This window comes from Plodia interpunctella, chromosome 21 (assembly GCF_027563975.2).
Source record: "Plodia interpunctella isolate USDA-ARS_2022_Savannah chromosome 21, ilPloInte3.2, whole genome shotgun sequence".
Lineage (NCBI taxonomy): Eukaryota > Metazoa > Arthropoda > Insecta > Lepidoptera > Pyralidae > Plodia > Plodia interpunctella.
Window position 1 is genome coordinate 2,554,071 of NC_071314.1, and position 15,132 is coordinate 2,569,202.

General features: G+C 36.9%; 2 protein-coding genes and 2 long non-coding RNA genes across 4 annotated transcripts; 2 read left to right on the forward strand and 2 right to left on the reverse strand.

Annotated features, from left to right (window-relative positions):
- The first annotated feature begins 143 nt into the window (after positions 1–143).
- LOC128679320 (uncharacterized) lies at positions 144–2,192 on the forward strand. The gene is made up of 4 exons (XR_008405745.2): positions 144–262; positions 596–620; positions 963–1,019; positions 1,975–2,192. It is a non-coding gene; the product is annotated as an uncharacterized LOC128679320 (long non-coding RNA).
- Positions 2,193–2,678: 486 nt separating this feature from the next.
- LOC128679323 (luciferin 4-monooxygenase-like) lies at positions 2,679–4,502 on the reverse strand. Its single transcript, XM_053761463.1, has 4 exons — positions 4,455–4,502; positions 4,073–4,219; positions 3,474–3,639; positions 2,679–2,948 (listed from the first exon to the last, which is right to left on the reverse strand). The coding sequence occupies exons 2-4, from the start codon at positions 4,097–4,099 to the stop codon at positions 2,821–2,823; spliced, it is 321 nt and encodes a 106-aa protein (XP_053617438.1). The 5' UTR covers positions 4,100–4,219; positions 4,455–4,502; the 3' UTR covers positions 2,679–2,820.
- Positions 4,503–5,020: 518 nt separating this feature from the next.
- LOC128679324 (uncharacterized) lies at positions 5,021–7,012 on the forward strand. The gene is made up of 4 exons (XR_008405746.2): positions 5,021–5,139; positions 5,471–5,495; positions 5,856–5,912; positions 6,795–7,012. It is a non-coding gene; the product is annotated as an uncharacterized LOC128679324 (long non-coding RNA).
- Positions 7,013–7,464: 452 nt separating this feature from the next.
- LOC128679321 (luciferin 4-monooxygenase-like) lies at positions 7,465–14,555 on the reverse strand. The gene is made up of 11 exons (XM_053761460.1): positions 14,366–14,555; positions 13,832–14,039; positions 13,291–13,483; positions 12,350–12,496; positions 11,143–11,311; positions 10,665–10,799; positions 9,954–10,085; positions 9,494–9,574; positions 8,641–8,787; positions 8,042–8,207; positions 7,465–7,776 (listed from the first exon to the last, which is right to left on the reverse strand). Exons 1-11 carry the CDS (start codon positions 14,456–14,458, stop codon positions 7,649–7,651), a joined length of 1,599 nt encoding a protein of 532 aa, XP_053617435.1. The 5' UTR covers positions 14,459–14,555; the 3' UTR covers positions 7,465–7,648.
- Between the last annotated feature and the right edge of the window lie 577 nt (positions 14,556–15,132).

Sequence of the window (15,132 nt, forward strand, 5' to 3'; positions counted from 1 at the left end):
ATATTTACATTGATAAATGGGATAAAAACATTATTTTGCAGCGCATTTGAAATAACGGCGATTATTACTACACCATCATCATTACTCGTAAAATGGACAATTTAACGCTAAAATGTGCAGATAACACTAGTATATAATGGGTGCGAAAAGGTGTTCACTTCATGTGAATAGTTAGAAGTAAACCAAGGTTCGGGTTATTCTCTCTACAAACATGTTTAAAAATATTGTTGTGTTGTTTATGGTCGTGATGCTGGCTGGATACGTAAGTTAAAAAGAAAATTAACTTTGCAGTGGCTTTTTATTTTCCTGAAAATAAAAAAGTTAAACCCTGTCCTACTAATCCTACTAAGTACGTAATATCACTATAAATGCGAAAGTTTGTGAGGATGTATGTGTGATGTTTGTTACCCACGCACGCACGCAAAACGCAAAATTTACTGGACAGATAGTTATGAAATTTGGTACACGGGTAGAAACCTGGAATAACACACACGGTATTTTTTTTATCCCGAAATTCCCACGGGAGCTAAGCCCCAGGGCGCAGCTAGTAATCTATAGGTACGTGCCTACTCATTGACCATTTTATCTATTTCAGAGCCACCAGGAATCCAGTACAGCTGGTAAGTTTATACAAAAATTCCGTGTTACAGTAGGTACTTATTCTGAGTTTCTTTGTTTATGACAAAAAAGATAAATGCAAAAAAGATAAAAGTTATGTAATTGATTCAATTGTTTTACTTTACCCATTACATTTAAAGTATTTACATTTTTAATATACAATACAATAAAGCTCTTCGATCTTCATCAAAAAGAAAAAGCATCTACTTTAGGCTAAAATATGTTTTGTCTCGTTCTGTCAATAGGTACCAAATGTAAAGTGTGACAGTGACAAAATATACTTTAGCTTAAAGTATGCTTACCTTTTTTATGAATAACAGGATAAATAAAATAATATGTTTTAGGCGCCAGCACTGGCGGAAATGTAGGCGGCAGTGGAGGTGTCGGCGGAAGTTTCGGAGGTATGTGTCAAATATCCAAACAAAAAATCTACATAACGCACTCCACTTGCACAGTTACACATAATATACTGAATAGTGTTGGTAACCGTTCCAAATCCTGCCATACTTATACTATGCCGGCTATACACTATCGCCAAACTCGGACAGATGCCGACGCGAATGCATAAACATTGGGTAGTTTGTATGAGTTCTTTAATTTACCGCAATGAAAAACCTATTGTTAGCCGAACTGGTCCGCGATAGTGTGGACCCGGCATTAGAGGCCGCTTGACGAAATCCCGCAGCAAATGCAGCAAATGTGGGATCCTATCATGAACACATCGGCCACGTTGTTCTGTCAACGACTTTTCTCGTGATGCAGCCTTTCACTACTATGGCTTTGATTCAGAGTCGACAGAGTCAATTTAATTTATTATACTTTTTTATCCAATTATAGTTACTCGTATTATAAGTACTTTTAATACACTAATTTTATATTACAAACTAGCCGCTCGCCCGGCTCCGCTCGGGTAAAACCATAATAAAAAGTAGCCTATGTCACTCCTGAAGGTTTCTCCTCTGTGCCATATTTTATCAAAATCGGCCCCGTAGTTTTTGAGTTTGGCCAAAATCTTTGGTCAGCAATAAATACAACTAAGTATATATTGGTAATTAAATGATATTATAATAACTTTTTTAAATTAACAATGAATTTATCAAAAATCACATACAAGCAATCGGCGGTAATATTTGTATCTGTCAAAATATTTAAATCAAGAATAAAACAATGTCTTTCTTTTTTATCAGTGGCCAGTAAAACATTAATCCTGGACAGAGTTTATTAAGTACAAACAAAAAAAAACAAATCTTTTCTCTTTTTATATTAGTGTGGATTGGTGTATAAAAGTTATTTATTTCTTTTTACTTATATGATAAATTACCTAGGTATATATAAATATTATATGTTATCCGGCAGTCGGTTTGACCGCTGGGGCTCAAGGCAGCGCCGGTGCCTCTGCTGGCGGCCAGGCCGGAGCACAAACGAGCGCAGGCAACGGAAAGTAACCTCACTTCACTAACATTTGAAGAATTGTTTTCTTTTTCTCGTATCTCTTGTATCTTTCAAGCATCGGCCCCATAACTTGATACTAATAACGTTAACTATATAACAAAACAATAAATTATACTAACGAATGAAGATTGTTTTATTAACTAACTTTTTTCAGGAGGAACCTCACTTCACCAACGTTTGAAGAGCCGTCTTTTATTATAAATTTAAACTTTGGGTCCGGGACCCATAACCTGATAATTTTAATGTTAACTATTGTACTAACGAACAATAACAAAGATGTTTTGTGACAATATGAAGAATTATCAGTGATAGATACGGTAGTATATCCTGCTTTAAAAAGTAAAGAAAACAAGCCTGTATTTTAGTTTTATATTAGCGTTAGATGATCATTTAAATAAAACCTAGGATTTTAAAACACCGGCATATACAGGACTAAGTAGATAGCTGCGTTTGATCGACGAGTTTTTATAATTTCTTGAAAATTGCTTTCATACAATTTTATCCGTTGGATCAGTGAACTTTTGTGAGGTGGGACGAATGTAAGGATAGGACAATAATAACTAAGAATCGTTTTTATCAATGTATTAGAACTCATTAAACAAATATTGTTTAAGATGTCTTGTGATATTTTACAAGTAATTATCCCTTATGGTTACGGGTAATAACGTAAGAAAAACAACACATTGCCCAACATTAGTCGGAGTAAGCGGGACGCAGTAATCAGTTATTTATTGCTAATTCTTCGAGACTTCACTCTCGCTGGGCCGTCAAAACGAGTTTCCTTAGCGCGGCCCGAGCCAGCTTGTCTGTGGACGTCAGCGGCAGTTTGTCTAGGAACACGACACCTCCGCGCAGCTGCTTGCTGGACGATAGTTTTTCTGTAATTATTTATTTACAACTTACACAAAATATGACACAGGATAATTAAACATGGATTACACTGTATTTTAGATATAAAGATTAAATATATATTAAATATATATTAGGACAAATCACACAGATTGAGCTAGCCCCAAAGTAAGTTCGAGACTTGTGTTATGGGATACTAACTCAACGATACTATATTTTATAATAAATACATATATAGATAAACATCCAAGACCCGGGCCAATCAGAAAAAGATCATTTTCCATCATGACCCGACCGGGGATCGAACCCGGGACCTCTCGGTTCAGTGGCAAGAATCTTACCACTGCGCCACCGTGGTCGTCAAAAGATTATAGTATTATACAATTTAGAATGTGGCTACATCAAACCAACAGAGATTAGAAGGCACGAACACGTTACTAAAGTCCTCTACTATCTCTTTTCCCATATCGTGTGTTCTCTCCAATCTCAATTGTGGTCCATGTCTAGGAAATGACAAGCTTGGATCTGGCAACCCTAAATGGGACCTATTTTACCTGCAACTAGCTCCTTGATCTGTTCAGCAGTGACGTCACTTCCGGGCCTCCTCACCACACACGCCACCGGATGTTCCCCGTCTTCCGGGTGAGGTATATTGGTCACACCGGCGTCGAGAACGCCGGGGTGCGAGCGGATTAATTCTTCTAGTTCCACTGGTATTACCTGGGGAGAAAATGAAAAGAAATGTTTTGGCTATAGTATCTATACAGTCAACAGCACATGAACCTACCCATATTCATTGCATATTCGCCGCTATTACCGCGCCATAAAGGTTCATGCAGGGTAACTGGCGAGGCAGCACGGTTCGTTCTCGTTCCGCTTCACGCAGATACTTTCCGGGCATGGTTGCTTCGGGGGGTATATGTGTCGAATAGCAGGTCGGCCACGAGGCCGATTTATATGAAATTGGAATGAATATAGTTTAGTTATGTAATGACCTAAGGTCAAATATAGGCTATCGTGGGCGGAGCTGCACGGCACTGAGGTAGATCTGTCACACTAGTGTGACACATAACTGTATAAGATTATTTTTTTTCACAATCAAACATGACAGAATTATTTACTGTATAAAACAATTTTTATACAAAAAACTCACGTGTTGTGTCCTGTACTTGATCAGCATCTTGAGCCTTTCAACAAAGTAGTAGTAGTCGTTCTCATCCCTGTAGAAGATATCGCCAGTCTTGAACCAGCCGTCTTCGGAGAACGCCAGGGCTGTCTCCTCTGGGGAGTTATAGTACTCCTGAAAATAACATGATTTCTATATGATTCCGTATGTCACAGTTAAAAACGAACCCTTTATAGGATCACCTCGTAGACCGTCTAATTTGCCAAAATTTATGACATGTGACGCGGATACATGTTTTATTTTTTCTGTGAAAAAAATCAAACTTTTAAGTCTACGCGATCAAAAGATATATGATTATTTTTTCATTGACAAGTCAGGTATAAATATGATCCCGCCCCGCATTACATACATTTTATGAATATCTTCAAGTACACATGTATATGTAGAGATATAGATGTGTTGCATACAATATATAATAACTTTTTACTTTTTAAACAAAAAATAAAAGCGTAGGTAACAAAAAAGATAAGTAGACACAGGCATAAAAGCGGACTATCTCTATTTTTGCATGTGAGACTCTGACTCTTTGCATTTGATGTGAGACTCTGAACCCTGAATATTTTTAGAAAAGATTTCACTGGCCTTTTCCTATAGGTATTAAGTATTTACAACGACTAAGTAAGTAGGCAGGTAACTTATATTACTTATGGCTCCACCATGTTATTATGAATGGTAAAACTGTAAAAAATTTCGACCTCGAATAGTAGGTAGGTACTCATAATAGGTCCCGAAATATAAAAATTGATGAAATTACAATGTATTTACGATAATGATATTTACATTGATAAATGGGATAAAAACATAATTTTGCAGCGCATTTGAAATAACGGCGATTATTACTACACCATCATCATTACTCGTAAAATGGACAATTTAACGCTAAAATGTGCAGATAACACTAGTATATAATGGGTGCGAAAAGGTGTTCACTTCATGTGAATAGTTAGAAGTAAACCAAGGTTCGGGTTATTCTCTCTACAAACATGTTTAAAAATATTGTTGTGTTGTTTATGGTCGTGATGCTGGCTGGATACGTAAGTTAAAAAGAAAATTAACTTTGCAGTGGCTTTTTATTTTCCTGAAAATAAAAAAGTTAAACCCTGTCCTACTAATCCTACTAAGTACGTAATATCACTATAAATGCGAAAGTTTGTGAGGATGTATGTGTGATGTTTGTTACCCACGCACGCACGCAAAACACAAAATTTACTGGACAGATAGTTATGAAATTTGGTACACGGGTAGAAACCTGGAATAACACATACGGTACTTTTTATCCCGATATTCCCACGGGAGCTAAGCCCCAGGGCGCAGCTAGTAATCTATAGGTACGTGCCTACTCATTGACCATTTTATCTATTTCAGAGCCACCAGGAATCCAGTTCAGCTGGTAAGTTTATACAAAAATTCCGAGTTACAGTAGGTACTTATTCTGAATTTCTTTGTTTATGACAAAAAAGATAAATGCAAAAGTTATGTAATTGATTCAATTGTTTTACTTTACCCATTACATTTAAAGTATTTACATTTTTAATTATAGATACAAAATATAACTACCTAAGTACATATACAATAACGCTCTTCGATCTTCATCAAAAAGAAAAAGCATCTACTTTAGGCTAAAATATGTTTTGTCTCGTTCTGTCAATAGGTACCAAATGTAAAGTGTGATAGTGACAAAATATACTTTAGCTTAAAGTATGCTTACCTTTTTTATGAATAACAGGATAAATATAATAATATGTTTTAGGCGCCAGCACTGGCGGAAATGTAGGCGGCAGTGGAGGTGTCGGCGGAAGTTTCGAAGGTATGTGTCAAATATCCTAACAAAAAATCTACATAACACACTCCACTTGCACAGTTACACATAATATACTGAATAGTGTTGGTAACCGTTCCAAATCCTGCCATACTTATACTATGCCGGCTATACACTATCGCCAAACTCGGACAGATGCCGACGCGAATGCATAAACATTGGGTAGTTTGTATGAGTTCTTTAATTTACCGCAATGAAGAACCGAACTGGTCCGCAATAGTGTGGACCCGGCATTAGAGGCCGCGTGACGAAGTCCCGCAGCAAATGCAGCAAATGTGGGATCCTATCATGAACACGGCCACGTTGTTCTGTCAACGACTTTTCTCGTGATGCAGCCTTTCACTACTATGGCTTTGATTCAGAGTCGACAGAGTCAATTTAATTTATTATACTTTTTTATCCAATTATAGTTACTCGTATTATAAGTACTTTTAATACACTAATTTTATATTACAAACTAGCCGCTCGCCCGGCTCCGCTCGGGTAAAACCATAATAAAAGGTAGCCTATGTCACTCCTGAAGGTTTCTCCTCTGTGCCATATTTTATCAAAATCGGCCCCGTAGTTTTTGAGTTTGGCCAAAATCTTTGGTCAGCAATAAATAAAACTAAGTATATAGTGGTAATTAAATGATATTATAATAACTTTTTCAAATTAACAATGAATTTATCAAAAATCACATACAAGCAATCGGCGGTAATAATTGTATCTGTCAAAATATTTAAATCAAGAATAAAACAATGTCTTTCTTTTTTATCAGTGGCCAGTAAAACATTAATCCTGGACAGAGTTTATTAAGTACAAACAAAAAAAAAAACAAATCTACAATCTTTTATATGGTATATATAAATATTATATGTTATCCGGCAGTCGGTTTGACCGCTGGGGCTCAAGGCAGCGCCGGTGCCTCTGCTGGCGGCCAGGCCGGAGGACAAACGAGCGCAGGCAACGGAAAGTAACCTCACTTCACTAAAATTTGAAGAATTGTTTTCTTTTTCTCGTATCTCTTGTATCTTTCAAGCATCGGCCCCATAACTTGATACTAATAACGTTAACTATATAACAAAACAATAAATTATACTAACGAATGAAGATTGTTTTATTAACTAACTTTTTTCAGGAGGAACCTCACTTCACCAACGTTTGAAGAGCCGTCTTTTATTATAAATTTAAACTTTGGGTCCGGGACCCATAACCTGATAATTTTAACGTTAACTATTGTACTAACGAACAATAACAAAGATGTTTTGTGACAATATGAAGAATTATCAGTAATAGATACGGTAGTATATCCTGCTTTAAAAAGTAAAGAAAACAAGCCTGTATTTTAGTTTTATATTTGCGAAGCGTTAGATGATATTTAAATAAAACCTAGGATTTTTAAAACACCGGCATATACAGGACTAAGTAGATAGCTGCATTTGATCGACGAGTTTTTATAATTTCTTGAAAATTGCTTTCATACGGATAAAATTCCGTTTGATCACTGAACTTTTGTGAGGTGGGACGAATGTAAGGATAGGACAATAATAACTAAGAATCGTTTTTATCAGTGTATTTAAAACTCATTAAACAAATATTGTTTAAGATGTCTTGTGATATTTTACAAGTAATTATCCCTTATGGTTACGGGTAATAACGTAAGAAAAACAACACATTGCCCAACATTAGTCGGAGTAAGCGGGACGCAGTAATCAGTTATTTATTGCTAATTCTTCGAGACTTCACTCTCGCTTGGCCGTCAAAACGAGTTTCCTTAGCGCGGCCCGAGCCAGCTTGTCTGTGGACGTCAGCGGCAGTTTGTCTAGGAACACGACACCTCCGCGCAGCTGCTTGCTGGACGATAGTTTTTCTGTAATTATTTATTTACAACTTACAAAAAATATGACACAGGATAATTAAACATGGATTACACTGTATTTTAGATATAAATATTATAGTATTATACAATTTAGAATGTGGCTACATCAAACCAACAGAGATTAGAAGGCGTTACTAAAGTCCTCTGCTATCTCTTTTCCCATATCGTGTGTTCTCTCCAATCTCAATTGTGGTCCAAGACATGTCTAGGAAATGACAAGCTTGGATCTGGCAACCCTAAATGGGACCTATTTTACCTGCAACTAGCTCCTTGATCTGTTCAGCAGTGACGTCACTTCCGGGCCTCCTCACCACACACGCCACCGGATGTTCCCCGTCTTCCGGGTGAGGTATACTGGTCACACCGGCGTCGAGAACGCCGGGGTGCGAGCGGATTAATTCTTCTAGTTCCACTGGTATTACCTGGGGAGAAAATGAAAAGAAATGTTTTGGCTATAGTATCTATACAGTCAACAGCACATGAACCTACCCATATTCATTGCATATTCGCCGATATTACCGCGCCATAGAGGTTCATGCAGGGTAACTGGCGAGGCAGCATGGTTCGTCCTCGTACCGCCTGACGCAGATACTTTCCGGGCATGGTTGCTTCGGGGGGTATATGTGTCGAATAGCAGGTCGGCCACGAGGCCGATTTATATGAAATTGGAATGAATATAGTTTAGTTATGTAATGACCTAAGGTCAAATATAGGCTATCGTGGGCGGAGCTGCACGGCACTGAGGTAGATCTGTCACACTAGTGTGACACATAACTGTATAAGATTATTTTTCTTCACAATCAAACATGACAGAATTATTTTCTGTATAAAACAATTTTTATACAAAAAACTCACGTGTTGTGTCCTGTACTTGATCAGCATCTTGAGCCTTTCAACAAAGTAGTAGTAGTCGTTCTCATCCCTGTAGAAGATATCGCCAGTCTTGAACCAGCCGTCTTCGGAGAACGCCAGGGCTGTCTCCTCTGGGGAGTTATAGTACTCCTGAAAATAACATGATTTCTATATGATTCCGTATGTCACAGTTAAAAACGAACCCTTTATAGGATCACCTCGTAGACCGTCTAATTTGCCAAAATTTATGACATGTGACGCGGATATATATGTTTTATTTTTTCTGTGAAAAAAATCAAACTTTTAAGTCTACGCGATCAAAAGATATATGATTATTTTTTCATTGACAAGTCAGGTATAAATATGATCCCGCCCCGCATTACATACATTTTATGAATATCTTCAAGTACACATGTATATGTAGAGATATAGCTGTGTTGCATACAATATATAATAACTTTTTACTTTTTAAACAAAAAATAAAAGCGTAGGTAACAAAAAAGATAAGTAGACACAGGCATAAAAGCGGACTATCTCTATTTTTGCGATCTACGATGTGAGAATCTGAACCCTGAATATTTTTAGAAAAGATTTCACTGGCCTTTTCCTATAGGTATTAAGTATTTACAACGACTAAGTAAGTAGGCAGGTAACTTATATTACTTATGGCTCCACCATGTTATTATGAATGGTAAAACAAGGGAAGTTGTGATTTCCCAAATAGTCGATAGATGTTAAATGTAGTACTGTACATTTTATTCATTTATTCATATATTAATTTTCTATTTTTACAGGATATCCTATACGACCTAGATAGGATATGAGAGGATATCCTATCCTATCACTTGTAACTTACTGTGAAACTTGGTCCGTAAGTCCATAATTCGCCTTTCGTATTTGGTGCGGTAACCACTGCGCCTGTCTCTGGGTCTACCAGCTGCAAATAATAAGCTTATATATATAAGCTTATATATATAATATATATAAGGGATTAGGGAGTTATGTGGTAATTAACATGTTAACATTCAAGATTTGACCCACACAAACATACGAACAGGCAAGTTAAAACAAATGTAAAAATAAAACAGGTATGTACTATAGAAACATTATTTTTTTGTGGGTAATAAAAATTGCAATTTGATGCCGGCTCCACACTGTCGTCGAACAGTTTGCCAAACTTTAGCGGATTCGGTATACATTGCTGGTTTTTCATTGCTATGAATAAAAGCTGGCACTGATACTAACAACGCAATGTTCACGCATTCGCGTCGGCGTGTGTCTGAGTTCGGCGACAGTGTGGAGCCGGCACGACGCACCTTCAACTTTGTATGAGGTGTGGGCTTCCCGCAGTTGCCTATTGGTCCAGACGGACCTGGCAGCATCACTGGACCCATGGACTCTGTTTGACCATACATAACTAAAACGCGTGTATTTTGACTCACGCGATCCTGAAATATAAAAACATCCATATCCTTATGTGGTCGTCCAAATCAAATAGGGGCCTTATGGCGGATAACATAAGGCCCCCATTTGATTTGGTCTTTATTGCCGATGTTCCAATACAAAACAACGGCATAAGTTCCGGGCGCCATAAGATCCCTTTTGATTTGACCATACGCAACTAAAACGTGTGTATTTTGACGCACGCGATCCTGAAATATAAACATCTTCCTTATATATGTTGTCGTTCAAATCAAAAGCGACCATTTGGCGGCTGGAACTTAGGTCTTTATTACCGTTGTTCCAATACAAAACAACGGCAATAATGGCCTAAGTGCCGGGCGCCATAAGATCCCTTTTGATTTGGACAACCACATATTACAAAACAAAGTCCACTGTCGTGTCTGTCTGTACGCGATAAACTGATGCATGGATTTTCATGCATTTTCATCAATAGATAGTGTGATTCCTGATGAAGGTTTAGATGTATAATTTATTATGTTTTACTCGAGCAAAGTCGGGACAGGCGGTTAATTTGAAATAAAAACATGCAGGTTGACTTTTTACATTAACGAAAACATTCTTACCTTTAATCTAACTAAAATATCCGTGTATACAGCTCCTCCAGTTAAAATTATGGTATCAAAGCAGGACAAATCACAGTATTTCTCGTTGTTTAGTATGGATGCAATGATTGGAGGTCCGCATAATACAAATTTGGGCTGGAAGAAATAAGTCTAGTCTATAGTCAATACGAGAGGAGATGAGGGAAGATGGTATCTTCCTCTGCCATAAAATGTTACAACATGTACCTACTTACTTACTTATATTTTTTGTTGACATTTTATCAAATTGTACGCTATTTGAAACAAAAAAAATATACTTATTGATTTTAGAAGAAATTTATAAAAGAAAACTTATTTGAAAAGAACGGCTTATTTTTCAATCAATTCTGTTTGTATTATTCTTTTCAGTAACTACACTATAAAATTAGTGTTACAAATATGCAAGAATAAGACGAGACTCAGCTAGTCTTGGACTTGGCCCTGCACCAACAGTACCTACCTTGTATTGATTAATGACATCGACAACATTGTCAATAGTCTGTTCCGAGGTCTGTATCTTGCACTGGTTACGCATAACCATGCCGATAGGATTAAAGAAACCAGACACCCAATGTAACGGGGACAAGTTTAAAGCCAAGTTTTCAGACCATTTGATCTTTGGTTTCCCTCTGAAATGACAAGTTTATTTTTTAGACAAATAAAAAAAAACCCCGACTTTCAATATTCATTTCGCTACAACTTTTGAACGGCTGAACCGATTATGATCAAACATATGTAAGAATCATCGCATAAAAAATTAGCTATCAAATAAAAAAACCGCATCCAAATCGGTTCACCCGTACATACACTTAGCGGTCAAACTTACAATACCACTCTTTTTGCGTCAGGGTTTAAAAGTAGTAGATTGTATACCGAGAAAAGAAAGTAATAGATTCTGATCTGATGAGATTATGTTTGACCGTAAACACACAAATTTTGAATTTAACTAATATACGATGTAATATACTATCTTTCATATCTTGATAGTGTTTTGCGATGGCTAATTCACGCGTCAACTCGTGAACGGGTGCTGCCGGGGGAAACTGGTCAGCTCGATCTTTAATTAACAGTTTTTTTGTTTGGTTAATTATACATATATATAGGTATATATATTTTCCTTTCATCAGCACTTGATCACAATCATAATATGTTTCAGTATACCTTTTGACCATGTACTTTATTGTGTACTTACATTGTTATATTACTAATAAAAAAATATACATAAATTTATATTTAAAAAATGGTAAGCCCTTCTGGCATAATAGGGACCAACACTGTTTGAATGAGTTTCTTTCGGCATTTCTTCTCAGCAGTGGTCGTTCCGAAATGCTAGTAGTTTGTAGCTTTGGTAAACATCATTTAATTTAGAATATGACGTGAAAAAGTGCCTGTGAAGGCCTAATTTCTGAATAAATGATTTGATTTTGATTTTTACGACGAGGATAATAAAAAAAAAATAGAATTGTTACAGCGTCCGTCAGTTATTCACATAAGGTCGGCAAATGTTTTACATGAAAAGAATGTCATAAGCTTCATTGTCATCAAGATACCTAGATCTTGTTGATCTCGCGTGTCAAAAACATAATGTCCTTGCAGTATGCGACTGTTCGCCTGACTTATATTGATAGTCATGAAAAGTCATGTCAGATGCCTTTAGGCGACTTAACTTATTTATAGAGATGGACATTTGTAAGTACTGTAGGGTCTTGGTTAGCCAAGCTTTGTGTTTGAAGGCCGCTATTTTGGACTTGCCCGTGGTGCCGCCGGTGCCAATCAGCCAGACGTACACTTTGTCTAGGTCGAAGCTCGCCGGCCTGAAATGAAATTAACCAATGAGATGAAACACTATTATATAATCCTATTAATATTATAAATGCGAACGTTTTTGAGGATGTGTGTATGTATGTTTGTTATCTTTCACGCATAATCTACTGGACCGATTGTTATGAAATTTGGTACACGGGTAGATTATAACCTGGAATAACAAATAGGGTACTATTTATCCCCAAATTCCCACGGGCTATGCAGCTAGTTGAATATACATCCGTTACAATGTAGTCATCATTAAAGAATCTTGCTTGACGTTAACCCTCCTTGGAAATGCCATTGTTGGGTTTTATTTTTTACTGAGTTTAAATGCCAATAACTTTCTTTCTCTGAACTTCGCGTGTAATTTGATGCATTCGTAGATGTGACGCCACGATGAGCTGGGTTAAAAATAAACCGGTTGTAAATTCACCTAAATTTTAAGGCTGTAAATCACAGTCCGGTTGTTGTCCGGTTTATTTTTAACCCAGCTCATCGCGGCGTCACATCTACGAATGCATCAAAGTACACGCGATTGTGAGATTTACATCAGCACACTATTTACACAGCCTCAAAATTTAGACAATTGGCCGTAAATTTACAACCGGACTTGCCTGACATCAAATATAATACAATTTTGTACAGGTTTCACCATTTGATAGTATGATTCCTGTAGAGGGTTTAAATGTATACTTAATTTATTATCTTTTTTCCCGAGCGAAGCCGACGAGGACGGGCTGATAGAAAATTATATAACTGACTGACTATATACATGGTGATAACAAATTAAAAATAAACTTACTCAAACCCATCTAAAGAGCCGTCTTCGTCATAAGAATCCAAGAATTTCGTCATCGTACAATCGCCTTCATCAAAAGTAATGATTTTAGTGTCAAAGTTGAGAGATATCGCAGCTCGCTCAAAATCCTTTGCACTTCCATTTTGGCAAAATGCAATCTTCGGGTTTGTTTGTTTGAAAAGTGAATGGATTTCGTCTGTAAGATAATTAAACAAAAAATATATTAAAGTTTATTAAGTTAAATAGGTACAATTCTCGTCCGTTCTTATTGGTTGCACATTGGTGGACAGTTTAGTTCACTAGTGTGATGCGACTACTCGCCACTAGGTGGCGGTAGATAGTCGCGTAAAAGTCATGATACCAGTGTTATGCCAGCTCCACACTGTCGACACATGCCGACGCGAATAGTAAGTATGAGAACTTTTATTTATCGCAATGAAAAACCAGCAATGGTTTATAAGTAGTTTGCGAATTCGCCAAAGTTTGGCAAACCGTTCGACGACAGTGTGGAGCCGGCATTAGCAATGAAAAGAAGAAGACCTACCGTATTTGAAAGTGTGGTCAACTCCCACGAGAGGCAGACCGTTGAGCATCGCCGCGTAGTAAGGTATATGCAAGTCTATGTGGTTACGTCCCGCCAGCGCCATGACGTCACCTGGCTGCAGACCAAACCTCCTCAGACATTTGGCTAACCGAACAGACCGTGCTAATACAGATGCGTTCGTCTCTTTCTCTCCTGTGGCTGCGTCTATCTGTAAATTAAATAATTTGCTCTTTGTTGTAAAAGTCAGCTACCTAATTAATTTTCAAATTTAACTGGTAATTTCAGTGATTACTCGTAGATCATAAAAATAAACTCTTCAAATTATTAGACATTTTTGATAAAACACATATTGACACAAATTGTATTTTAAAAAATGGTGCCAAAAAAGCTAGCTGCAATTACGTTGTTGGATATGGAGGCGAATCTTTTGTGCGATATACAATCTTCTTGTCATTAGCTAGCGAGATAGGTAAGTGTAGACAGATACTTGTGTAAGAAAATAAAATACTAAACAAAACAAACACCACGACTAACCTGATTAAGTTCTTCAGGATTCATCTTCATAACAGACATAAATAAATGTCCAAGGTGATATCCCTTTGCTTTAGATTCTCTAAAAATATCCATTTCGACGAATATTAGTTATTTATTAAGTATATTACACGTCAGTTATTTAAAAAATAAAATTATCAGCGACGTAACGTTAGCGCGTTAGCATATACATACGATTGTTTATGCGATAATCTACTTTGAACACTTATATATATCAACACGTAACTATTATATTCTGTAGATAAAAGATAAAAAACAAAATAGATACTGAATCGGAGATGTGATATCTGTAATACAATTAGCAATCATTTAAAGGAAAATTGCTTTATTTTCATCAAGTGTTGCGATGCACAAGGCTTCGTTTGGCTGATGGCGGGCTTCTCTATCTGTCTGCTGTTGCGTACTAGATTATATAAAGATATTTAAAGCCTAATGCTGGGCAAAGGTAGAAAGGTTGACTCCCGGGCAAAGCCACACTGTGGAACCAGAGGTTCGGCGGCGGAGGAGCAGAGCGCTTCTTGATAGAATGGCGGGAAACAGCATTTAACCGAAAGGCAGAAACGAGAGGCCTTCACCCAGCAGTTGGACACAAAATATGCTTAGAAACATAGATTGGTGAATTTCACGACTGTTTGAACGCGGCGTGAAGCATTTCATTAAGTCGCACATTTTTTGAATAATCATTTATAAAATTAACATTGTACCAGTACTTTACTTATTCATAAAATAGGACAATGAAATTGATTACT

Bases quoted from the DNA above. Each gene is read 5' to 3' on its own strand.
- LOC128679323 (XM_053761463.1), bottom strand. From the start codon at position 4,099: ATGCTGATCAAGTACAGGACACAACAC. The intron at 3,640-4,072 runs GTGAGTTTTTTG...TTTTCTCCCCAG, and splicing joins TCAAGTACAGGACACAACAC to GTAATACCAGTGGAACTAGA. The intron at 2,949-3,473 runs GTAAAATAGGTC...AAATAATTACAG, and splicing joins GATCAAGGAGCTAGTTGCAG to AAAAACTATCGTCCAGCAAG.
- LOC128679321 (XM_053761460.1), bottom strand. From the start codon at position 14,458: ATGGATATTTTTAGAGAATCTAAAGCAAAGGGATATCACCTTGGACAT. The intron at 9,575-9,953 runs GTGCGTCGTGCC...TATTATTTGCAG, and splicing joins CACCTCATACAAAGTTGAAG to CTGGTAGACCCAGAGACAGG. The intron at 8,788-9,493 runs GTAAGTTACAAG...TGTTATTTTCAG, and splicing joins CTTACGGACCAAGTTTCACA to GAGTACTATAACTCCCCAGA.